The sequence below is a fragment of the Peromyscus californicus genome, unplaced genomic scaffold, assembly GCF_007827085.1.
Source record: "Peromyscus californicus insignis strain IS unplaced genomic scaffold, ASM782708v3 Scaffold_5__1_contigs__length_169319896, whole genome shotgun sequence".
NCBI lineage: Eukaryota > Metazoa > Chordata > Mammalia > Rodentia > Cricetidae > Peromyscus > Peromyscus californicus.
Window position 1 is genome coordinate 40257036 of NW_026294573.1, and position 27623 is coordinate 40284658.

At 40.4% G+C, this 27623-nt stretch overlaps 1 protein-coding gene across 8 annotated transcripts in view; it reads right to left on the reverse strand.

The window, feature by feature from the left end:
* LOC128096663 (BEN domain-containing protein 5) overlaps window positions 1-27623 on the reverse strand; it is a 1178660-nt gene that overhangs the window by 332943 nt on the left and 818094 nt on the right. For all 8 annotated transcript variants that reach the window (XM_052716519.1, XM_052716506.1, XM_052716509.1 and 5 more), the window contains one exon: window positions 262-301. In XM_052716519.1, coding sequence (XP_052572479.1) covers window positions 262-301 — 40 coding nt within the window. The remainder of the gene's footprint in view (window positions 1-261; window positions 302-27623) is intronic.

A 27623-nucleotide genomic window follows, 5' to 3' on the forward strand; every position in this document is an offset into this window, starting at 1 on the left:
TGAGTGATTTGGGCAAGAACTTCATTCTCAGAGAATGCAGTTGTCACCAAGAGCAGCAGCCCTGTCACCTTCCATCAACAGGAGGCAGCATAGAGCTGGGAGAGAGAAAGGAAAGTGCCCCTGGTGGAGAAAGGTCATTAATGTGCAAGAATTACAGTTTTCATTCAGGAAGTGGGAGGAGGGCAGGGCTTGCATTTGGAGAGGCTGCAAGGCATGATTCTGTGTAAACTCCAGGCAGAAAGGCGCTCTGTACTTACTCACCAGGGCTGGTTATTGTTAGGAGGTCAAGCTGCCGCTGTTGCTGCAAAAGAAAACACACAGTGAGGGCAGGGATTCACACCACAGCCTAACCTGTGCCTAGCAGGGCAGGGGAGAACTGCAAGACGAAGTCTGGACACACAGAGCAGTGTACATTTTATGGAACATAGTTGTGCTGAGGGTTCTTCCACCCTACAGACAAGGCAGAACAGTAGCCTTTTTGGACATCTAGATAAGCCTATATATACTGTAGTTACCAAGGGGGTGGGGAAGGCAAGGGGAGAATGTGACTTACCCAAGGACAAAGAAAAAAAGCCCAATTCCAATCTCCCAGCCAGGCACATTCCTCTAGACCCCATGCACTTAGGTTTCTCTTTGCCTGAAGTGTTTGCATCAGTTGCTTAACTCTTATACTGGTACCCCTCTTTGCCTTGGGTAACTTGCCTCCTGGGTACTTCATGCTGGTTCAATTCTTGGGAACACTTACAACACCCCAATAAAGTAAGTTGCCGATTATCTGAGCATTCCTTCTTCATTGTAATCCTTACCCTTTGTTCATGTACATCCAATCAGAAATCTAGTTGTCAAGTACACTACATTAAATGAATGAGGGCCCTCGTGTTTGGAGGCAACAGGCTGTGTTTACACTACCTGAGATGATCAACATCTTAGAAGGCCTGTCATCTGGTACAGCTCCCCAACCCCCAGGAAGCTGTGTATTGGGCTGGATGCCATGAGAGCAGAGAAATGGATCTAGAAAGCTCACACTGGAACCACAGTAAACAGTTTCCCTTGAAGACTGAAACCAGGATTCTGTAAGCGCCAGTCCTCCTGTTGAGCTTTTTCTCTTTTCTAAGAGAAGTACTGAAGATCGATTATTCCATCTTCTTTAAAGGGTCACACAAACTTTGTTTTTAGGCTTTGTGTTACAGGAGCTTCTCATCCCTGGCATCTTCTCCAATGACCCCTTGTCTGATTTCACCCCACTCTCTTTATCTTGCCACTTTCCAAGAATGGCTTTCTGAAGTTCAGCTTCAACAGAAGGGAAGTCAGCAATTTTCTTTTGACAAGTGCAGAGTAAAGGCCTGGCACAGTAAGTGCTAGGACCTTTTGAGTCTGAAATGATATCCTACCCAGTGAGTACTGCCCAGAGGAAGGATGATTACATTCAAAGAGGGGACACCATTTGCTCAAAACCATACCTTCACTCACTGGCAGGACCATGCTGGTTCCAGTCCTATCTCTAGAGTCTAAATTATGGCAATCATAACTCATAATAATAATAAGTTATCAGTAAGATGATCTATTTAGTTTGATGGGGGAACTTTTATTACAGGACATCCAACCTTTGGTCACATAGGCTGCCTCTTCCATTAACATAGAATCAATAAGACTAAGAGCTTAGAAGTCAGTGTGTTTGTCCTGTCACCTGCACAATCCCCTCGTTAGTGTCCCCTTTCCACATCCAGCTGTATGAACTATTTCTGTTCTACCTCTTTCCTTGACAAAGAACTCCCTACTTCTTGTTCATTCAGCTCCTGTTACCTCAGCCCATGGTGACAGCTATGTCTCCTTCTCCAGGCTAAATGTACTCAAGTCCTCTGTCCTCTTTTTCATGGGGACCTGTTCTCAAATTTCCTTGTCCTCAAGGTGTTCTCCCCAGCCATTCAACTTTGATCTGCTACAACAAAAATTGCTTGAAGATTTCTCTACTGGTTGATTCTGACTTCTCATGGATCTACAAGCCAGCCTGTATCCCTTTGAGGCCTTCTCAGTAACACATCCCCATTTTCCTGCCAGCTCATAACTCATTCCAGTTGACTTCAAGCAAACAATGCAACTCCAAGATGTCACTGATCTATGTAGTGAGCATGAGTTCTCACGCTGAAATGAAATACAGACTCACACATGCCAGTGAGGGGGAATGCCGGAGCCAGATGGCCTCCTTCCCCTAATGTGGAACCTAGCAGAGAGAAGACTGGCTCAAACTGCCTTTGCCCAAGCCAATCTGCACAGCCTGCCACTCTGCTCGTGCAGGAGAAAAGGATCTAGCAGCCCCCTTTCTTCTGTTTATTTTCATGATGGTCACAAGTAGAAAAAAAAGAGCCTATTTATCCAAAAAGTTTCTAATTCCTTCTTAAGAACTGCTACTAAATGGTGACTCTGTGCTTAGGCTCCAGTAGAGAAGAATGAGAAGAAAAATCTGGCAAGAGTCAAACACACCTGGGTATGCGTCCTGGCTCTTGTGTGTGGGTTTCTATAACTGACTGTTTCTGGCTACAAACTTCAGAATTTAAAAAGACCAAGAGAGGCTTAAAGTCAAATGCAACCAGGTGCTGTACTTATGGGCTCTCCTTTTCTCATGTAGAATTCTCTCCTAATCCCTAGACTCCAGAACAGCGAGGCTCAAGGACACAGCCAGAATTCAAAAGACCCAAATGTTAATGCTGTGCTGTCACACTGCAATTTTTCACACCTGTGTGACTCTTCCTCAATAGACGAGAAACATTGTCCAGGCTTAGAACTACTATTCATCATAGTTACTTCATTCCACTCCGCAGAGGAGCACCCAGTAAGCACTTGCTGAGCTCTGTGCACTAATCTCTAAAGCCACAGCATCCCTTCAAAACCCCATGCCTGTGTTTGTACTTTCCTTTCCACCAGTGCTGTTAGAACTTCTCAGGTCCTCTATGAAATCTCTCTGTTCACAAACTCCCAAGCCACGCCCCCTCCTCCCCTTTCTTCAGCAGAATAAGTACTTTCTGCTTTGTTCCTCCAATGCACCTGGTAAAATCGATCTCATGAATCATGGCTTAATTGCTATTTCGGTGTCTATCTATCGAGTTAGGTCCTTACTTGATGACAGGGCCATGCCATTTCGTTTCTGTGTCTCCAGTGCCCAGGAAGACTATTTGATGTCATCTAGTTCAAATGACTTAACTATTCTGTCATTCCCTCTGCAATGACCTGCTAAGTAGGAATCCATCATCACAGAGAGTAAGCCTGTTCTTCCCTCCCTAAGGCTTTTCCTCTGCCACATCTTCGAGGTTTCTCACTTTTACAGTTTTGCTTCATCATTCTTCAGATAGCAACAAAGTCTGTCTCTTCTAAGAGTACTTCCCCCTTCACCTCTCCCCCAGCCCTGTAGCTTCTACTGTCTATATCCCCTCTGTGGTGACGAATGAATTCTCATTTGCAGATAAACCCTATTATTCCGCAATTGACTAATATATGTGTGCACCACCTAGTGGCACATGCAGGTAAGTGTAGCCTGTTTATGTTCTAACAAGTTCTTCAGATAGAACTGCAAAATCTGTGGTCTAAATGCAAATGAAAACAAAACCATATGTTTGAGAATGACTGCATAACAGCTTTTAGCAAAGAAATGGAATAGTCAAGTAATTACTTTAGAAATTTAAAAAAGTTAAAAATAATAAATGAAAGCAAGAAATGTCATTACTAGAGTAACTAGAATGTCATTACTAGAGTAACTAGAATAATAATCACTGGAGACTGCTGATGGGAAACTATAGCATTTGTAAACACAGGCTACCTGACCTCTTCTCTACTTGTTATGTGGCTCTCATCTAACATAACTCCTCTTCTGTCAGATCTTTCTCAGTCTGCCGAGGCTGGACTGGATCTTACCTGTGACCCACAGGAGCATCATTATAGTGCTCACATGGCCTCTTTCTCAAGGGGCTCACCCAGCACCTGACTAACACAAGATCTGCTGACTACCTGTTACCCTCTTAGACAGGACCCCACTGGTCACCAGTTGAGGTCTTGATCTTTGGACCCCTCTCTTCCAAATGACATATTAGGTACAAACAATAATCGGGGACTGCCTCTATACTTTCCTTCAAAGCCTTTTCTTTTTGAGTCTTGGGCACCCAGGAATTGGGCCACAGAGCATTTGGCCTTCTTCATCTGGAAGGGGTGATCATGAGGCTATGGTTAAAAATGGACTTTTCGTTTTGGTCACGACTGCACTGCAATTATCTCTCAGAACGAAAAGGGACTTAGTGTTCTAGGAGCTCAGGGGCTGGTTTTGTGGAGTTCTGCATGGTGGAAGAGAATAGTCACTGATTATCTGTTCTGTTTTGCTTTCTGTTTTCATGTAAGATAGCTATTTAGGGAACAGCCAGTCTGTCACTGCACAGACGAGATGACTTAAACAAGAGCACCAGTAATCCCTGAGCACTCTCCTGTCACTCCAGAAGCCAGCCATCCTGCAGAGGACCTCAGGATTTACATCTCCAGAAGGGGCAGAGGCACACATTTAGCTTCAAGCCTCAGGTTCTTCTCTTTCCAACAACCCAGCTTCCCTCTCAGTTCCTTTTCTTCCCTAGCCCTACTGTCCTTCTAGGACCCGGACTTTTAACCATTCTCCTAGTTCACATAGCACTGACCTTTCTAAACGCAGTTTCTAATGTCTCTTTCCCTAGTCTAGCCTCCTCACTGGGCAAAGGACTGATCATTTGAAAATTAAATCTGCTCTACTGTTTGAATAATTTAGTAATTCTAATTACATTTTTGATAAAGACTAAATTGTTTAGCTTGGCTTTCAAGGAAGATGTTTTAAAAAAAAACTCAGATTAAGCCAATAGCAGAAAAACAAATATTGCATGACTTCTCTTATTTGTGGTTCCTAGATTTCATATAGATAAATAAAATTATCTATCAATGTATCTATGCACTTATGTATCTATCACTTGAAAGTAGAAATAAATCTGTCTAAGGAGACAAAGCAGACCAATGGGAGGGGGGTAGAAGGGAAGGGGAGGACGGTATGAGAATACATTTAACATACACTATATACAAGTGTGAATGCTTTTCTAAAAAGAATTTGAACAAAAGTACCTTGCATGGGCAGATAACACGACTCCCAGAAGCCATAGTCTATTAAATGAAAATCCCAGTGCCAAGGCTGAGCTGCTTCCCCATGAGTTGTTAGCCAGACAGGTCCCTAAAGTCCTCCAAACAATACAAGGTATTTATTGCCACTGCTCTTGGTTGCCCACCAGAATTACATGGTAAGACCCTGTTGCTGAAGACACCCTATAGTTTGGTTGGTTATGAACAAAGAGAAATCAAGCCATCATGCTGTTGGCTAACTTTCATAGTGTCAGAAGATGGTATGCAGGGTACCGGAAGAGAATTGTTATTAACTGACTTATTCAGCCATGGACCCTTCATGTCACACTATTGACCTGCCAGGGGCTAGATGTGCCCCCTGGCACAACAGTGGCATGACTGTTATGGGAGTAACCAGCTGCTTTCTGATTGGATTTGAAGCCTGTGCCAAAGGAGGGAGTTTACATCTATACCATAAACCTGGTCAAAAGTCTGTGACTGGAAAGACCATAGGCCCTAGTGGGAAGCATATAATGGCCTGTCAAACTACCTTCTAAATATTTATCTGCTGTGCTCAGCAGAATTTCTTTATGCAGTAGGATATAGTTATTGCAGCGAATCATAACTCATCCAAGTTCTGAGAACTGACTTGTTGAGTGTTCAGCCTAAGTGGAACATTTTATCACTCTCTCCAGGACTCAGGGATCACTCTAGAAAAGGGGCTAGAAAGAATATAAGTGCTGGAAGAAGAGTAGAGTGTTGTGCCCCCACCTTTCCTTAAGTATCTATAGGTAGTTAATGGTAGCTAGGTGGAAGGCCCCCAAAGAGCTCCTCTAAGGATCTTTAGATAGTTAGTGGTTGAAGCGAGGAGGTGAGGAGGTGAGTCACTGGTAAGTCACTGATACTCCTGTAAATAACCCCTCATCCACATTCCTATAAGTAACCCTAATTAAACTAATTGGTTCAGCATAATAAATAAATAAATAAATAAGTAAAAAAAGAGAAAGCCATGGAAGGAGGTGGGGAACTAGCTGAGAAGAGGAAGGGTAACGGTAAGAGTGGGAGGGGACAAGAGAGGAGAATGGGGATAAATATAATTAAAGTGTATGATGCATGTATATGAACTCTCATAATGAAGTCTAGTCTTGTGTATAATTAGTATATGCTGATAGACTAGAAAAAATAGCCATGAGTTTTATGAGTTATTTGAAAACTTTTTTTCATTATAATATTTGGAAAACAAAAGTACCTACTAAGTTAAGAATCAAATTTCAAAAATTAAGGTAAGTCCAAGCATGTTGGTTAATGTGTTCTGTAGAAAGGCACAGGTGCCAGAAATAGAAAAAAAAAGTTAAGGAAAATGAAGTAGTGGGAAATTAGAAGGGGAAGGGTTCACTTAGCAATTTCTTCTGATTTCCAATGTTACATGATTATTGTTTTTTATGATTTATATATGTGTACTTGCATGAATATACGTGCAGTATGGGCATGCAGGTACTGTCGAGGCCAGATGGTAGTAAGCCTGCCTCTGTGTGGGTGCTGAGAACTAAACCTGGGTTCCCTCAAAAGGCAGCAAATGCTCTTCAGGTCGTCTCTCTAGTCTCTAAATTGCTGTTTTTGATTCAGGTGGTTTTAACTGAGGAATTACCAAGAGGACTTCCTTTAAAGAGAGGCTAGTTAAAGCAGGTCCTAATGGATGGGGATATTTTACTTTTCCCTGAAGGAGGACCAATTTTAAGAAAGAATAGGAGAAGGGCCCAGAAGGGCTCAGCAGCTAAGAGCTTGTGCTGCACTTGGAGAAGACCAGAGTTTGCTTCTTACCATGGGTTGCTCACAACTACCTGTGGCTTTAGCTCCAGGGGATCCAACACCATCTCTGGAGTCTGAAGCCATCTGCACTCATGTGCACATGCTTTGCCCTCCTCCACACTTATACTCCACATATATAACATAAAATATTTATATTATAATATAAATAAATTTTATTTTTGAGACAAAATCACATATGTAACTGTGGCTTACCTGGAACTAGCTATGTAAACCATAGTGGCTTCAAACTTACAGAGATATGTCTGCCTCTGTCTCTCACGTGCACTATGATCAGCCCAATAATAATAAATCTTTAAAGAAAGAGTAGGAGAAAGAACCAAGACTGGCCATAAAGCCCAGCTAACTTCTGTCTTTGGAAGTTAATATGTCTGCTTATGTTGACATTCAGTTCTTAAGACCACCCAAGCATCTCCCTCACATACTGTTTTCTTATCTTTATATATTTGATTATCTAACAGTCATGTACTAAATTAATGTTATTTGAAGGAACTTATAACAAAATAAAACCAAAAAAATAAAAACAACCAAAGAAGTAGAGAACAAACCATAAAGACCAAAGAAATTAATGCGAGTCTATAACTCACTGTTTCTTTATGCGGAGGCACACAGAGTGAGGGGATTTGGCCACAGCTCATGCACTGATGCATCACAGAGCTGCTGCATTGGAACTAGGAGACCTATCTCTTACGGAGGCTGGATGTTGAAGAGGAAGCATAGAGATGGGGGAAGCAGAAGCAGCATAAGACTTAGGACCAGAGTGAGAAGCCACAGGTCTGATGATGGTAGGTACTAAGATCAATGAGAAGGAATCCTAGCTTATAGACCTGTAAGTGGTTTAGCCCTTGGACAAGTGGCTTCACCTCTAATAGTGTAGAATAGAATATAAAACCTAATGAAAATAAAAGAGCTTTTGATTGGAGAATACTGAGGTCATTATTTTGGGGGGCGGTGTTTTTTAACCCTACATATAATGTGTTAGATACCATATGACATATCCTAACCAAGTGTCTTTTTGTGGCTCTCCTCCTCCCTCCACCCCAACCCTGATATCTCTGTTTCCCCTTGTAGCCTTCCCACCATATTTACTCTTTCTATGTCCCATGTATATTTTAATGAACCCATGCTTCATCACCTCTTATCATTACCCTCTCTTGGTCTCCATTCTAGATTTTTTGATTTTGCCCACACTTACACACACACACACACACACACACACACACACACACACTTAAGAGTACAGAAGTCCTAACATACTCAAGTGTTTAATAAAATCCTTTTTGTTTCTGTTCTTCAGATTCAGAAAGTGCAGAAAGCAGTTGCCAGCAGCTTTGCAAAGAACTGTGAAGGACTGAAAGAAACGAGGAATTATAACCACTCTAGGTGAAGCAACCCAGATCCAGAAAGACATATGCTCCATGTTCTCTTTCATATGTGGATACTAGCTTTGACTCCTTAGATATGTGTTTAAATTGCAGTGCTCATAGAAAGCAGAAGACTAGGAAGGGGCCATGGATGGGATTTCCAGGAAAGGGCCATATAACATAGGTGGAATGAAAGGAGAAAGATTAATAATGGAAAGGGGGACAGGATGGGAGGGTATGGTTGAAGAGGTTGTATGGGGAGATATAACTACCACTAAATATCTTTGAAAATGCAATATGGAGACCTACTAAAGAAACATTTTATATATGTCTCTCTAAGCTATTGGTTTTTTTTATTTTTTTTAAGCTATTGTTTTTAAACCCATAGATTAGTGCATCTTTCTTCCCTCATCAAAGAGGTTTATTTTTAAAATAGGTGACAATTAATGAAGAGACTCATCCAGTCATATGCAGAGAGTAAGAGGCTGTGGAATGCTCAGCTCTAAATGGGACATTTACCTCATGCCCCCTTCCCCAATGCTCAGAGATTGTGTTGAAAGAGAGGATGGAAAAATTCTAAGAACAGAGATGTCTGTAGCAAAACAGTATTTTCCATGCATGACAGGTGTGTTGCACACATTGAACTCTTGCTTGGACCGCATGCACAACACCTGCACAAGATCAAGCCAGACAAAATCCAAGCAAGGCTGGGGAAAGGGCTCATGGGTCCCCACTCCCATCTGAGGAGCTATTGATAATTAATGGCTGTTGGGGGAGGGAGAGTCAGCTTTCTTCAGGGATGTGAGCCTGAAGAGGCTACCTATGATCCAGTAGATGTTCCCACACCCATGTACATACAGGCAACCCTTAATGTATTATTCAGTAGGTATTGGGGGGAGGGGTTGGAGAGGAAGAAATGAGTGATAAATTTGATCCAAACACATTATATGCATGTATGAATATTAAATAAAATATTAAATTAAGCTAAATTAAAATAAATAGTAAGACAAAAAAAGAAAGAAAGAAAAAAAAAGAAATTGCCAGTTAGATTGTGAGGAAAGAATCCAGATCTAATTGTTCTTTGTAAACCTGGGACAGAAGGTATTGTTTGAAAAATGGAACTGTCTAAATTAATTTTCCTGAAACAAACATCTTTGCCAAATAAAAGCAATGCATAATAGCAATCCATAATTAAAAGCAAAATGATATCTTTTGCTATGGGGGAAAAGTATATGTGTTCACCACAATAAAAAGCAAAATGTTATTTTTTTGAACTCTAAGGATGTATGCACACACACGTGTAGCTCTGTCTTTGTCTCTGTGTGGAGACGCCTCTATCTCTATTTTTCATATTTTGCTACTGAAAAAGAAGTTTTCAGAAACAAGTGTCATTCATCTTGACTTCTTACAATGCTGCCAGAATATTCTTAAATTATGTTGCATTTTTCATAGACAGAAACTGGGAAAACAGGGAGAATTAACATTTATTGGATTATCCTTATTTTTCCCTGACTACTTTTCTTAAGCTGTCTTTAAATTATCTCTCTTTCTCTTTGTATGTGTGTGTATATTTATAAACTGGCAAAATCTTTTACAGAAAATAGTCAATTAAGAACATGTTATTAAACATTTACTATGCAGCGGGTGCTTTATTTATGTTTATTCATTTTCTAGGAATTAAATAGTCATTTATTTATTTATTTACTTAATTAGGTTACGAATTAAGACTGCCTTATGACACTTTCACACACATTTTGTTTCAGATGATTTCGAGCCCCCACTCATTCTTCTCTTCATCTCTCTGCCCCAACCTCCTCTTTCTCCCACTGCACCTGTGTCCTCAGCATCTCCACTTCCACTTTCATATTGCCTATGCTTTTGTTTTTTCCCCACCTCTTCTCTCCACATGTCTTCTTTCTATCTCATGGGTCCATTTCTTCTTTCCTGACCTTTACCCACATTTACTCCTACCTAGATAGACGTATTTAGTAATTAGAAATTAGGATTTCCATATGAAAGAGAACATACTACATTTGTCTTTCTGAGCCTGAATTACCTTGCTTACTATATCATTCTTATCATGCAGGTAATTAACTTCCCTTTAAAGATGAAGAAACCCAAAGTTTAGAAAAATTAAAATTTCCCCATTTAGGTAGTGAATAATGGAGTAAAGCTTTAAACAAACCTTCTGACCATGACCCCGTGCTCTTCAAAAATACTATCTAAACAGCCAGAGAGATGGCACAGTGGTTGAGAGAATTTTCTGCTATTGTAGAGAATCCAGATTCAGTTCCAGTACCCATATGGTCACTCACAACCATCTGTAGTCCAGTTCTAGGGGATCCAGCCACATCTTCTGACCTCCACAGGCACCAGGCACAGAAATGGTGCACACACATACACTCAGGCAAAACACTTATACACAAAAAATAAACTAAATAAAAATACTATTAAAATTGTATATAGTATTATTAAATAATGACAATGATATAAAAAAGAAAACAAAAATCTCAGTGTCCAAGTATCTAGTCTCATTTTAGATGCTGTTTTCTAGTTCTTAAGTGTCCATGCTTGCACTACATAGCCAATAATTATGTATTAAAAATAAAGATGTAATCATGGCACAAATATGATGTCGTTATTTTCTGTATTCTGTTATTTTTAGGTCACATTATGTCATAAAAAGTTTCCCAAAACTATTACATAGTCTTTGTAAACGTTATTATAATGAGTTTACAATGTTCCATTTAGTGAAAATGCATACTTTACTTAAATATAGGACATTTAGGCTATTATTATTCTGTTATTATAAATAACATTACAATAAACATCTTCCTGGATGCAATTCCTTTCCTCATTTGGATTAGATTATTTCCCTGAAATGAATACCCAGGAGTGGAATTACTTGGTGAGAACTTATGTAGCCTGTCACTGCTAGACACACATTGCCACATTGCTTTCCAATAGGATCATTCTAATTTATAAGCCCTCAAACAGTGTATGAGATAAAGACTTCTCTATAAACTTGCCAGTATGGGGGATTACAACTTTGAAAATATTTTTATGTGATATAATGAGTACAATACAGTACATGACTCTTGTTTTAGTTCTTTTCTTTTTTTTAAAGATACTTTAATAGTTCTGAACCTTTTCATTATCTTGCTCATCCATTCTGTTTCCTGCTGGGAGAGCCTACTTTCACACTTATCTGCTGGGCATTAAGACTTCAGCTCTGTTGGGATTCTAAACTCAGAGGTTAACAATTGCTCTTGTTTTCAGCTCATCATCTTTGATGACAGATGCTCTCCTTAAACAATAATCTCTCTCTCTCTCTCTCTCTCTCTCTCTCTCTCTCTCTCTCTCTCTCTCTCTCTCTCGTTTCCAAAGATGGATTTCAATGATACTTGAAGACACATTTAGACAGTGTTGAAATAGTCCACTGTGGATTATAGATACTCTGATAGTTCCTGTCCTTTAATTCCCCTATGGAGATTGATGTTTTCATGTCCCACAATGCAAGTAGAGCTCTGTACTTCGAGGGTACAGATTTGCCATTGTGTAAGATATACATAGTACCTCCTATGATTCCCCTAGATTCTCGATTTGCAAGATGTTGCAGAACAGAGTGGTTTCAAATCCTCATCAGCATGGGGAATTTTCCAGTGTAATTATACATATTTATAATGTACACTGTGATGCTCTGCAGCAGGTATACATTGGGATATAATATTGTTCTAGTTTTATTTCTGTTGCTGTGATAAACACTATACCTAACAGCAACTTGGAGGCTTTATTTGGCTTATCCTTGCAGGTCACAATCCTTCACTGAGGGAATTCAGGGCAAGAACTGAAGCAGAAACCAAGCTGCTTACTGGCTTGCCTTCTGGTTTATGCTCAGTTAGCTTTCTTACATAGACCAGACCCATCTGCCCAGGGATGGTACTGCCCATAGTGGGCTGGGCTCTTCCCTATCAACTATCAGTCAAGATAATTTATTTAGTCATGGTCATAGGCCAAGCTGATCTGGGCGATTCTTCAACTGATGTTCCCCCATCCCTTTTTTTTCCCAGGTGACTTAGGTTGTGTCATGTTGACAATAAAAACTACCCAGGACATATATCCATTATACAGTTTAGGTTTTGTGGTAAGAACATTGAATATCTACTGTATTAGCAAATTTCAAGCACAAGAATAACACCGTGTTGTACATTAAGTCTCCAGAATGTTTTCCTCTTGTCTTACAGAGACTGCCACATTGATCACTATGCCCATTACCTTGCTTCTTTGTTTCCAGCCCCCAGTAATTACCATTCCACCCTCTGCTTCTGTGATTTCAGGTTTTATATTCCACATGCAAATGAAATCATGACAGTATGCTTGTTTTTCTTATCTTAACTCAGCATAATGTCCTTCAGATCATTTTTAAAGGCTGAATAGCATTCTATTTTGTATATATGATAATTTTTCTTTATCCATTTATATGTTAATGGAAACCTGCTGATTCCTTATCCTTTTTTAAACTTCTCATATCTTGACTATGGTGTAGAATGCTACATTTAACATAGAGGAGTAGACATCTTTTTGACATACTAATTTAATTTCCTTTGGATGTAAACCTAGATAGAGGATTATGGATTTCAAGTGACTCAGAGTCTTCTGTTATTGTTTTAGTTAGTCTAGCCAGGAGTTTGTCTGTTTTGTTTTCCTAAAAAAAAACAATTCTTTGTTTTATTGTTCTCTTAATGTTTTAGTATTTATATAATTTATTTCTGTTTTAATCTTTTTTTATTTATCAATTTTGATTTGGAAGCTGGAGATGTATCTCAGTGGAAGATCATTTACCTAGTGTGTGCAAGACTCTGATTTGATCTCTACCATTGCCAAAAAGCCAGGGGAACTGGTTTCCTCCTAATTTATTTTATTTTTTATTGTTTTATAGTTCCTTAGGTTGCAATGATAGGTAGATTGCAGTGATAGGCTGTTTATTTAGGTCTTTCTTTTTTCATCAAATGAAGGTTCTGATTGGTTGAAACCCCACTGACTTTTGTTTTAGTGCTTTTGTTTTAGTATACTGTGTTTCTATTTTCAATTATTTCAAGAAATGTTTTCATTTTCTTCTAAATTTCTTCCTTGACAAAATAACTGCTTAGGAGTATATTATTTGATGTGTATGCATTTGTATAAATATCAAGGTTCTTCTAATGTTTTTCTAGTTTTACTGAACTGTGATCATAAAAGATACTCAATATGATTTCAACTTTTAAGAAAATGGCAAGACTTGATTTGTGTACTGACATGCGTTCTATCCTGAAGAATGTTCTGTGTACTTTAGAGGTCTTTTACTGGTTCTGTCTTCATGGCTGGGGCCAAGACAAAAGGAAGAGGGATGGAACCAGCTGGTGCAGGGCTGTCACTCCTGCAACATTCAATCCACATGGAGAACTAAACAGAAAAGCAGTCACCGCTGCAGCTAGAAGTTGGCAGTACAGGATGGGGAAGGGGCAGATGGGGAGCAGGGTGTCATTATAAACAATACCTCCCCACACCGTGTCTACATCATTGCAGAAGGAGTCAGAATACCCAAAGCAGTTTGGAAATGTTAGAATTGTTCGTTGGGGGAGGCATAGGAAAAATGGGGGGAATTGCTTGGCAACTGGATTGAATGGGTTGTCCTCCTTCTTCTAAAGTCCTTCAGTCTCTGGTTGGGAGGTAGAAGCCTTGCCATCTTTAGAGGGTGCAGGAAGGGAGCTCCTGTTGGTTCTCAAAGGCTTGTCCTTCAAGTTACCCAGCTTCTCTGGCAGGCTGCAGCAGCCCTTAACCTCCTTGTATCCAGTCTAAGAGGTTTCTGTCCAGAGTCTTTGGTAAGTGAATGAGCATACTTCATGTTACATGCTTCATTTTCCTTGTAGCTTTGAGCTCCTCCCTCAAAAGATTTACATTTAGGGTCCTTTCAGAGTATTCATGGCTAATTTGAAACAGCTGCTGACCCTTGACTTTACAGCACCTGGATATTTATATCCTTTTCTGGATGTATGAATGGTTCTTGTCCTGTCCTTTTGGAGAAGTTCTCTACTCCTTTGGCAGTCTCAAGTCTTTCTTCAATATCAACAACCTAGTATTTTCTCTTGTAATACTCTCCAACGATCCCTTGAGTTTTCTTCATTCTTCTTCACTCTTTTTTCTCATTTCTTCTATGTGTATTTTTTCTTTTTTGTTTTTTTTCTTTTAAAATATAAAATATTGTATTAATTCAGTGAGAATTTCATACATGTATACAATATATTTTGATCATATTTATTCCACACTCCTCCACCTAACTACTCCAGATCCATCCACTACTTCCATACCTGCTCCCTTTCAACTTCATGTCATCTTTCTATTCAGTTGGCACTGCTAAGATTCTCACGGATGTGGAGCCATCCAATGGAAAGTATCCACCAACGAGGGTCCACACCCTCAAAGAAAACTGACTCTCCATCCCTCAGAAGCCATCAACTACGAGTGAGGGCTCATTTCCTCCATGCCAAATGTTTGTTGGCTTGCTCTTATGTAGCCAACCACAGCTGCTGCGAGTTCATGAGTGCAGCTCCTGTGAAATCCAAAAGACACTGTTTTGTTCCTGTCCTCCTGACCCTTGGCTTTTCACACACACCCCACTCCCATTTTCACAATGATCCTTGAGCCTTGTGGAAAGGTGATGTGTTGGAGTTGGAGATTTAGCTCAGTGGTAGAGCGCTTGCCTAGCAAATGCAAGGCCCTGGGTTCAGTCCTCAGCTCTGGAAGAAAAAAAGAAAGGTGGTGTGATACAGGTGTCCCATTTGTGTTTAAGCACTCCATTGACACTTACTCCTATGTGTATTTTCAAACATCCTGTCTCCAAGCTCACTGAGTCTTTTTTTTTTTTCTTCCGAGATAGGGTTTCCCTGTGTAAGTCTTAGCTGTTCTGGAACTCACTTTGTAGACCAGGCTGGCCTCGAACTCACAGAGATCTGCCTGCCTCTGCCTCCCGAGTGCTGGGATTAAAGGCGTGTGCACTCGGGATTAAAGCTCACTGAGTCTTCTTATTCTATTTTGTTAGTTGATCCTTCTATTACAGTTTTTATTTTGTTCAGTGTGCTTTTCATTGCAAAGATCCGTTTGATTACAAAATTACTTCACTTTTTCTGATAATGTACTGAGTTTCTTCTCTGTGTCTTTAAGGTGTTCATTGAGTCTCCTGAGAGCAGACATTTTAAATTCTTGGTCTGAGAGTTGCACATATCAGTTGCTACATGGCATTTTCTGGCATTTTATTTTCTTCCTAGGTGCACTCATAACTCCCCCAAGATTTTTTTAATTTCTAATTTTTTAAATAAAAATTGCAATAAATAACAGCATCACATAACCAAATTAACTAGGCCCAAATTCTGTATAACTCAGTGAACTTCTATTCAGTTAGAATAAACATTTGGAACAGAAGTTGTCCAATGTATTATTAAATTTTCCACTTTCAATACTGAATACATTTTATGCATTTATCTACCACCAAATAAAAAATATTGATGACAGAAAAAAGAACTATAAAAAATTAGCTTTATATCCCTGAAAAGTTGTTGGAGGTTGTTGGCATATGACATTGAATATTCAGATTCTTTCAAATCTGGCTTTTCATTTTTCCTTCCAGAAATGAGAAATGATAAGCCAGGTTCCTGCCACTATTTTGGCAGTAGGTGGCGGGCTAAGTCCAGGTTTACTCTTGAGTTTTGACTCATGCGTTGTCACTGTTTTAGCACTAGAGGGCTCCACAATTCCAAGTTTGTGCTTTAGCCACAGCTGGTGTGTTGTTATGGAATAGAGTTGCCAAAAAAGGCTATTCTGTTCCAACAAGTCTCCATTTGGGTCCCAGGTAGGCCCACACTTCATCCACAAATAGCAGCCTCCACTCAGGCACTGTGAGGTTCTGCATGGCATAGAGCTTCATAGGTAATGAAGTACTAGCTCTAGGTTCCTATGCAATGATTTGGTGTCATCCTCCCTCTTCTTCAATTGAAAACAAACAAACAAACAAAACTCTCCATGTTTAATTGCCTGTGGTCAGAGGGAAGATAAGTAGGCAGTCCTGTGGCCAACATCACAATGCTGGATTATGCCAGAGCTTAGAACCTACCCTGACTAGCACAGCATAGAGACGGGACCAAGGACCACACTTCTGTGGTCTTACTACTGCTGTGGTAGACTTGTGGCCTAAGATCACTGCAACTGCAGATGATGCTAGCCAGAATAAAAGTCTGAGTAGGTTGCAGGCTCTACCTGGTGGTAAAATTTGGCACAGCTGTGAGTGTAACAGCCATCGGTAACTTCTCAGTGCTGGATTTCCACCAGCTAGCACTGCACTCTAAGACAGCATGTTATGCTCACTTCTGTATACCACTTCTTCAAGACTGCAGCTCTTCATCTTGCTGCGTTGCTCAAGGAGGGGAAAGGACTAGAGGAGGCAGTCCCTTGGCTGGAGGCATAAGTCTAGGGATGGGGTGGTGGGGATCTGCTCAGCACTGGATTGCAAGTACAAAGCTTAGATTTACTTGTCCCTCCCTTCCCCAAATACAAGACTTATCTCTCTATATTGCCCTGCTTGGGGTTTGGGGAAGGATGGTTCTGGTCACTTTTTCCTTTCTTCATTGTGTTTTTTCTTATTATTATGCTAAAAGCAGGGACTAAGATCTCTGTTGTCTCCCTTGGTACTTGTGAAGGTCGTTCCTTACATGTTGTTTCTGTGGACAGATGATCATGAGGATAGTTTCATTCTGCTTCCATCTTGTGCTAATTTTAATTTTTTTTTTTTCGAGCTTGGGTTTCTCTATGTAGCTTTGTGCCTTTCCTGGAACTCGTAGTCCAGGCTGGCCTCGAACTCACAGAGATCCGCCTGGCTCTGCCTCGGGAGTGCTGGGATTAAAGGCATGCGCCGCCGCCGCCTGGCTAATTTTAACTTTTTTTTTTTTTGGTTTTTTCGAGACAGGGTTTCTCTGTGTAGCTTTGCGCCTTTCCTGGAACTCACTTGGTAGCCCAGGCTGGCCTCGAACTTTTAAAGGAACATTCAATATACTGTGTTCCACAATGGCTGTACTGACTTACATTCTCACTAATAGTGTCTAAGATTTTAATTTTTTCCCACTTTCACAGCCATTCTAACAGGGGTGAGATAGGAGTGTATCCCTGTGGTTTTCCATGTCTTCTTATGTGCTGGTCCCTTAGTGTGCACATCCAGCCACACTCCTTCTTTAGCTGACCTCTTTCTACCCATTTTCTAAATCTCAGCTGTTCATGGTTACTTCCATCTATAGACTGAAGTAATTATGAAGTGCCGATTTTATGGGGTAGTATAGGGATGTCTCCATCTGTCAGCCCATCCTGAGCCCCGGATTGCTTTCACTGCTACCCCTCATAGCACTTTTGATACCATTCTGTAATTGTCTGTTGTTGTTTTTCCCCTCAGTTGCCTGAGCTCCTTGAAAGTGACAACTGTGTCCTACCCACACTGTGGTCTCGGCATCTAAGTATACAGACTAGCACAGAGTAAATGCCCAAGAAATACTTTTTTTTTTTTTTTAAATTATTAAGTGAACAGAATCGGAAGCTACTGCTGATCTGTACACAGTTGGAGATCTGAGGATAAGGGGATTTAATCTTTTCTTTGTTCTAGTCAAGTAAGAGTTGCTATATGCCTTTCTGTTCAGCACTTGTTAGATAACTAGTGTAATAAACAAGGGTCTGACTACCAATAAGTGAAATAGAAGGCATTAATTGTAGTTGGTCAGGCCTTTGTTTTCTCAGCTACAGTCCCCCAGGGGGCTCTCCTGTTCCAGGCTGCCTACTCTACTAGCACTCTGCTGAGGATGAAGCATGGACTTAGTAGTCAAGCTTTTATCTAGTAGCAGCTTTTCGGAAGCTGCCACTGGATGAATTGCCCGTTGTCAGCCAGGCATTGAACTTTGTGCTTATATCTATCTCTTGACTTAAATCTTGATTGTTGCCCTTCTAAAGTGCATGTTTTTATTTTTTTTTGCAATATATTCCTTTCCCTTTTGTATTAGTGTGTATTAATTGTACAAACTAATGAGTTTCATTGGGATAGTACATATTGTGCAGATTATGTACCTTGATCATATTTGAATCTGTTCTTACTAACAAATTTCAAAGACAGACATGATTCTTCCCATACAGATGAGGAAGGAGGAAAAAAAATCTAAGTGTCAATTATTTTTTCTAAGAAACAGGCTAAAATGTTTCATCCCAGGGTTCAAAGACCATTCTGACTGGCTCCAGGACCAAATCCCCCCACTCCCCATATCACGTTTCCCTGATTTTTAGGGCGTTCTTTGCTATGAATGCACAGTACATATTAAAGAAAAACAGAATGAATTATTTGCATCTTCTTTCAAAACATTGTAATTTCTTTGAATCAAACCTTTCTTCCCTCAGCCAGCTCCTGTGTGTGGGCAGATGGCAGATGGTGACAATTGTCCACTGCTTCTCTGAATATCACATTTGTATCCTATTCAAAACCACACTTGCAAAGCCATGTCTACGGTTATAGATGGAGCAGAGAATAGAGGATGAATGAGAGTTTCTTTATCTGGCTATTATGTTCCTAAATGTGAAAATGTTATTTTCTCTGCAACTGGAGCATTGTATTGGAACCTCCTAATCTCTGCTCTGTGGTCTCTTTCATCACTGCAAGATTTCTGCAGCTGCCCTTAGGGAGAGAGTGTTGAGGATCTAGTGCTCACTGCAGTCAGAAAGAGAAACCACCATAGTGAGGTGGATGTACCAATGCCTTTTTTCTGCTGCAGGATCTCACTATGTAGTTTTGCCTGGTGCTCTCTTTGTAGACCAGGCTGGCCACATACCCACAGATATCTGCCTGCCTCTGCGTCCTGAGTGTTGGGTTAAAGGTGTGTGTCACCACGCTAGTGTTGATGGGTTTTAAAACAAAATATGTGGGTGTATGTATTTGGTACCTATGTGGGAGTACAGGGAGACAGACAGAGAGTTGAGAGAGAGAGAGAGAGAGAGAGAGAGAGAGAGAGAGAGAGAGAGAGAGAAGTTAGTAAGCTAAACCTGACCTGCTACCTGGCTTTTTCTGTATAGCTCATAGTTAAATATAGATTATATATATTTAGGTGACTAGAAATGAACAAAAAATTATATAAAATAGAAGCTTCAGTGCCCATAAATTTTTGTTGGAGCACAGACACATTCATTTGTTTATGTACTTTTGGCTTTAAAGTGAGAGCCGATTAGTCATGGCAGAGATTATTTAGGTCGCAAAGCTTGAAATATTGACTTCATTGTCATTTATAGAAAAAGTTTCCTGATCTCTTGACTTAAACTGCAGACTCAACAGCTATCTTGAAGGCAGAGATTTTACTCATGTTATTCAATTACGGCACCCAGCAGAGGACACAAGACTGTGTTTAGATATACAATTTGTGGGGTCTTGTGAAAAATAAAAAATTCAGAGCCCTCTGTGTAGAAAGCAGAGGAAACATGTCTTTAAAGGCACAAGAATATAAATACCCTCCTCCTCCTCCTCCTTATGTTTCTCTTTAACTATTATGATATTTTGAATTTTGAATTTAATATTGTCCTCCCACACATGTGGGGATAGCTGTCAGGGAAGTACAGACCATCAGGTGCCCAGGGCTACTACCTTGAAACTGTGCGTAAGTACATGTGACACAGGTTGCTGGGTATTTCCCCCAACCTTTCCTTGCCAGCTGCCAGCCATGGAACCAGAAAACCTGAATCAGACACTTCTCATTCCCATGAGTCACTTGCTCAGTTGCAGATGGAAACTTGCAAGAGTGTGACACATCTCACACATGGATGAGTTAGGTACCTGGATGGGCTGGTCAGGGGCTTGATCCTGCCAGGTTATCTGCTCAACACTGCAATTGTATGTGTGTGGCAATGGGGATGGGGACACAAGGAAGTAAAGGAGCAGGTGGCCAACAACCCTGTCTGAGGAGGTCTGGAGGCAGTAGGAACTGGACCTATACTTGGGTTGAGAGTCCAGGAGTTTTGTTTTATTGTCCCATCAGGATTTTCTTTAAAAATGTAAACACAAACATAAGTTATTAAGAGTTTTATACAGAGAACATAGTGCATGAATCCCAAGGGCATGTTCCTTCTGAGTGTGGGTCCTGTGTTCCTTCATTGTGTTATTTTTCTATTTGTTTATAGGCAATAGAAAAAGAAACAAACCATATTCAACCATGGGATATACAGAAATAGGTAACAGACAGATTTGGCCAGCAGGCTGAGGTTTGCTGATCTTGATCTGGTTGGCCTGGAAAGCACCCCTACCCCAACAATGGTGTTGAATGAGTCACAGTTCATGATGGAAGAGTACCTGGATGCCTATACCTAATACTTCCTGACTCAGGGCCACCGTTCCTTCATTGTCAGTGTATATCTTCTTTAAGGTTCATGTGTAATAACAGAATGACAATGTTCTAAAGCTTGCTGCCAGCCTCACACTTCTCTGGGAGTATCTTCCAGGAACTCAGTCAGCCAAAGATTCTTTCAGGCATCAACATATCAGCTTCCAGTTTTACTCCTTGGTTTCAGGATGTTTAGAGCTATTTTAAGATGGTAAAGTCAGTAGACAAGTGTGGCATACAAGAAGAAGTGATATCTTAAGGATGAAAGTAATAAATTCAACTGAGGGCATCGTGGGGAGTTTCCTAGGAAGGATGCCTTAATACTATTTCTTACATGATAAATAGGATTACCATAGATGGAAAAAAAGAAAGAGACCTTAGAAGTTCTTATTGAGGCTTTAGTATGAGCAATACCTCAGAGATAGGGAAGCAAATGTGTACCTGTGGAGAGACAATATTCTAGTCTGAGTGGAGCATAGAAGACAAGGTGATATGTGGGAGACAGCCCTGTATAATGTCATAAGGGTCTTTTATTCCCTATTTAGGAGTCTGCCTTGTATTCTTGAGACAACTAGAAGCCTCCAAGAGTTTAGTTTAGGGATGGAGAGATCTTGCTAATAGGTGTCCTAGTCCATGAAAAATTGCTTATAGAGAGTAACAATGGCTCAGTGCAGTCTGTCTCCACTGAAGAGGCAAGCACAGAGAAGAGTATATGGAGCAGGCCTTTGTAGGATAGACTGTTTGGTGTTTCATATACCTATGGTTAGCATTCCATGGGGACAATATTATAAGTCTTTTGTAAGTGGTTCAGAGGGGACAGTAATCTTTCTGAAAAGCATCCAACAGCCAGGAGGAAGAAGCAGCATCTTGCCCTACATCTAATCCTTTGGCTCAAATCTTTATTGGTGTGTGACACTGATTTTCAAAACTTTTAAGCAAGGACATAGGAGCCACTCAGTCCATAGGGAGAATAGGACTTGTCAAATAACTCCTTCTGAGCCTCCAGGTAGAAGTGACCATTACTTTCACTGTGGCTCCAACTAGCACTGCCTACTTTTGTTGAGGTTACCAGTACATGTAACTGTGGACTGCTGGAAGGCATCTGTTTTCCCTGTGTTCCAAGTGGCTGGCACAAGGTAAGGTGTCAGTCCTCTGAAGAATGAGTGAACAAACTAACGAATGGGTTGAGATCTTTCTAATGACTCCCGGAGTCCATGATCTTCTAAACTAGAAGCCAGAGCCAAAAGCAACGCTTGCAGTTTTCAGAAGAAGGCACACCCAGGATGAAGGATGCAAGGATGACATACAGTTCCAGCATCAGAACCAAATTTACAGCAAATAGTGCCCATAAACAGCACAAGCTACTCGGTTAGGCTAATTTATGTTCACACCAGGGCCGTCCTGGCCTCCAAAGCCCAGAGCTCTTTACAATTCCAAAATGATTAAAAGCATCACACAAACACATATTTTCCATTTTTATTAAAAGCACTAAAACGACAGTGCTTTCTGCATGGCAATGGGGAGCTACTTTCCAACCCAGGGAGAAAAGTGTCCTCAGATGGCCAAGGCAGACTGCTGAGCATCTTGCGCTGTGCCTCCTTCATCTGTAAAACCCATTGTCCTGCCCACTACAGAAACTTTGCCCCTGCAATCCTTCCCTCTGCATGCTCTTCCTGGCAAGGACTAACTCGTCAGCTCAACTTTGTACAAACCTCTGTTCAGTTAGACATATGTCTCTATCGATGAGTTTTAAAGACATCACTGTCCAAATGCCTTAGCCTGGTGTCCAAATTTAAAATCTGTGATGTCCAAATACTTGGCTCAGTATCTACAGGCCATCCTTGAATGCACAAGCTGCTTTCCAAACATGAGTCCTGTTTGTCAGAAAAGGTTGTCAAGTTCTGAGGAAAATTTTTGCATTCTTCTGAGCCCTTCTTTCTAGTGCGTTTCCCGAGTTCTGTATGTCTTTCCTTTTATCCATGGGTTAAGTACCCATTCTTACTATTTAAGATCTAGCTTAATATTTTCCTCTTCTCTAAAGTATTTCTGGATGTTCTCAGACTGAGGTCATTATTCCTATTTTCTGTACATAAACCTTAAGCACATGTCATGTTGGGTTCTGTAGGGCTATGTCCAGCATTTTCAGTGTTAGTACTAAGCAAAGAGCCTGATTGAGCAGGTACTTGGTGAATTGTGACAAACAGATGTATCAGGATCTTAATTTCCCCAAAATTGCTTCAATAGAGACACCTCTGGAATATGGGCAGGATCCTCCTCTAAGATGTTAAGCTTGAGCACAGTCTGGAGAATGTCTACTCCCATCAACATGCACTCAGTGTTTGTACCTATATTCACACAGTCTACTATTTTTCATGTTTTCTCAAGGCCACATTCCTTGGTCCTATTCAAGGCCACCTTCTAGGGTATTGGTTAGATCTCCACCTCTCTCACCCACTCAAAGATGTCACTCTATCAATACTGGTCTAGCTTGTGCATCATCTAATTATCACTTTGATAAGACCATGCTTGCCAGTTTAAAAAAAATGTGTTAATTCTTCCATTAAGGAAAAAAGAAAAATGTATTTCCTTCCCCTTCATCTTGTTACATCATTTTTCTTCTTTCCATAAAACAGCCATCTATATAACTATCATTGATTCTTCCTCACCCTTTTCATCCTCAGCATGCTCCCACTGGCCTTTATCTTTGCTCTGACTGCTTTTCCCAAGGTGTCCATTGCCTGTGTGTTTAATGCAATGGTCATTTCTCAGTTCTTGCCATACTTGACAGGTGGTCAGCATTTGATCTGCTTTTATAATAATGTGAATCAAGGATACTACACTCTTCTAGATTCGTTCTCCTGTTTATTGAGCTTTCCCTCTCTGCTCGTTCTTTCTCCGCACTTTTAAAGCCTGGATTGAGCCAGGGCACAGTCCTTAGAACTCTTTTCTTTGCAATCTAGACTTACTCCTTAAATGGCATCCTTTAATTTCATGATTTCAAATAGTTTCTAAATGGTAACAGACTTCAAAACTTCTATCTCTAGCATTGGCTTTTTCTCTAAAATTTAAACTTATATGCATTGTATTTTCAAGCAAATTTTAACAGGACATACTTTCTGAGGTAGGATATTGATATACATGGCTGGCCGTGAGCTTGTGATCTTCCCGTCTCAGTCTTCAAAAGTTATGTGATTATAGGCATCTGCTATCATGCCTGGCTTGTACCTGATGCCTAGCATTCTAAAACCAAACTCTTAATCATCTCCAAATCAGTTTTAAATACTCTCTTTCTTGTCAGGTAAATAAAATATAATTCCATCATCTACACAGCTCAGGCCAAAATGCTGGAAGGCATTTATTTTTATTTTTCTTCATGTGTTTGTGTGGTACCATGCATATGTATGATTACTTGTGTATATGTGGGTATACATGCACAAGTGTGCATGAGCATGTGGAGGCCAGAAGCTGATGTCCAGAATCTTCCCCATCACTCTCCATCTTATTCACCGAGGCAGCTCTCTCTGGTGGAGCTGAGGGCTCATGGATATGGCTAGTCTAGCTAGCCAGCTTTCTCCTGGGGTCCCTTCTTCCTGTCTTCCAAGTATTGGAATTGCAGACAGGTTGCCACACCTACCTGACAATTACGTGATTGAAGAGTAATCAGAAATCTAGTCCTTATGCTTACATAACAAGATTTTACCCATTAGGCCATCTCCCCAAACCCTGGTATCTTTGACAGTATTCTTTTTTCCGGAGGTCATAGTGAATGGTCTATCAAGTCAGATTGGTTTACCTTCAGAATTTATCCAAACTCATCTCACTTACAACCTTCCCCACTCTAGTCCCCATCTCCATAACTTCTTACCTGGTTCATCACAACAGCCTTTAAATGTCTCTGTTTCAGCCCTTGCCATGCACTGCTACCTTAAGATTATTTTCAACTACATAGTTAGAGAAATGATAGTCAAAAGACCCAAGAGAACGCCAAAGCCTCTAATCATTCCCACTGTGCTTTGAACACTTGGGTTCTCCCAAAACACACACTGAAATTCTAAACTCAAACATGAAAGCATTAGGAACTGGGGCTTTGGGGAAGTGATTATCTCATTAGGGCAGAGCTGTCATATTTGGAACAGTACTCTTATAAAAGGGACAGAGAGAGAGAGAGAGAGAGAGAGAGAGAGAGAGAGAGAGAGAGAGAGAGAGAGAAAGTCTCTTCTGCCATGAGAGGACAGGAAGACAGGATGCTAATCTATGAAGCATGCAGGCCATCACCACATACAAAATCTACTGGCACCTTCATCTTGGACTTCCACAGCCTTCAGAACTATGAGATTGATATTTTTTTTTTTTTTATTGTTGATAGGCTTCTCAGTCCACTGTATTCTGTTAAGCTTGCCTGAATACATGAAGGAGGCTCTAATCTGACCATGGGAGCCAAAACTCATATAGTGTTTGAGACCCTCGTGATCTGAGGTACCCTTACCCCACTGTCCTCATCTCCTACTGTTCTCCCTTGCCATCATCTTATAGCAGCCACCCACTTCTGCTCCTGTAAAACATCAGCATGATTTATTCCGATATCCTCTGCATTTATGGTTCCCATTGCTTAAAATGTTCTTCCTTGATAGCCACATCTCCCTTACTTCCTCCACAGTGATGCTTTCTGAGGATTCCATTTAAAATCTTAGTTCACTCCTTGCCTTGCACCGCTGCTTATTCCCTACCCACACCCCTTCCTCTTCCTAATTGCTTTATCCTCCGTGTATCACTTCAGTGTCGCCATTGTTCCAGATGGTACTCTTTTACCTCATATTTATTAACAGGTTTTTCTTTCACCCTCAAATGTGTCCTGGTTTGGATGTTAAATGCAGCAACCATCTTATACCTTATCACATAGCAGAATAAATGTTTCATTTGTGTTTCTTCTGAATGCATCCCTCCTGTAGACTCTGAGCTCTTTGAGGGAATGTGTTTTATGTCTTTTACTTTATTCCTCAGCATAAGGAACAGTGTTCCACACAGTGAGTACTCACTAAGCACTTGCAGGAGGAGTGAATTAAATGCTTTCATAGGAACAGAAGCAGGACTGTTCTTGTTGACCTTCTTCATAGAGGACTAGAATTTGGTCTCTGACAATGTTTGTAACTCAAGCTAGGAGCCTAGTTTATTTTGAGATTTTGTTAATCCTTCACATTCCAACAAAGAGGACCCAGGGAATCAAAGAGCCAAAGAAAAAAGTACATTTGTAAAGTTCATGCCATCAGACATCTCAGAAATGTGATAGACTCCTTGCTCAGAGCAAGGAGGTTAAGGCACTTAAGACACCACCACAGCACAAAGGAAGACATTTTAAAAATGTAAATATGTCTAACATCATTTCTCAGTCCTGCCCCCTCCAAGGCATAATGACTGTGTTCAGTGTCATGGAGAGGAAAATACACATTAGCCAGACGGCAGGTTTCGGACGCATGCCTGTGACATTATCTCTAATCATATACAGTCTATTTAATATCCTCTTTTTTGTGGGCTTCACAACTTACAATTATTGCCAGCAGGAATAAAGAAAAAAGGTGGGAAGGGAGGGGTACAGATAGGAGGGGAAATTCTTTCTGATAGCAATAAACTGTGTGAGAAAGATAGTCCAGAGCTTATTGGAAAATATTAGAAAACCATATTTGGATTAAAGCTAAGAAAAATAAATTGTCCCTAAGCTGTGAGACTATATAAGCCCAGGAAGATCTTATAAGGCTTTCAGCCTGTCTGTCTCATTATAATGTGTTCCTAACAGCAGACGGAAGTTAATAGGAAATTATGAAGTATGTCATATTTAGAGCCCAGACCAGCTATTTAATAAATCCATATAGGACTTAGAAAGGTCTTGTGGGTTAATGAGTTGAACTCCTTTACTTTATAAAGGAGGGGAAAGCCAGCAGAGCAAGGGCTCAAATCCAGGCCTCCCAACTCACATACCATTATTAGTTTATCCTTAGTGAAAGCCAATGTAACAGGGGCCCTTTCTCGTGTCTTGGAGTATGAGAAAATTCCTCTAACCTTGTAGTAGAACCAAGAGAAACTCTGAGAAAATTATAAAAGAAAATCTTTTGGTGACCTTGATATTATGATCCTGCCTAAAGATCATGGTCTAGTTATATGTGAGTATGCGGGTGTTGGTGAATATGTGAATAGGAGTGCATAACAGCTGGAACACAGGACTACAGGTAGAATCAAGTTCATTCCTGCTTTCCTGCCCAGGATGTGTCTCATTTCTACCTCATCAGCTCATTAGTTCATCTTTCAAGGTGATCAGGCAGCTCCATCTCCTCATACCCAGAACATAGGTGAAGTGGTTAAGCCTCCAGTTTCAGTTACACTAATTTTTCTCATCTTCCAGAACCCCTTTTATGTAAATGTTTTATTTCAGTTTTCACACATGCAATTTTTTTTTAGTTTTGGAGGACTACATTGATTAAATAATATATTGTTTTAAAGGTGACAAGTATAGACAATTTATTGAAGACAGTATGCATATAATCTTGCACTTTTCCCTTCATCTCCTGCTGCACATAATAGCTAAACTACTAGTTGTTATTTTCCTAAGGCTTATTGCAGGCAAGAAATCAGAAACTGTTGGAAAGCAATTTTGTCTCATGTTTTATGATGGCCAAGCTCCACTGAGGAGATTGTGAACATCCTTAAGGAGAAAAAGAAGGGAAAAGAAGATGACCCTTAGGTCCAGATGTACGGTGCTGGCCATTTAAGGAGAGAGTTGGTGAGCCTCTCATCTGTACACTACTCTGCAGCAGCATTCCAGGGTGAGTTTAGGTTGGTGGGACATAGGATTATGGTCTGGCAGATTTACCAAAGATTATGACCTGTGCAGTGCATGGAAATA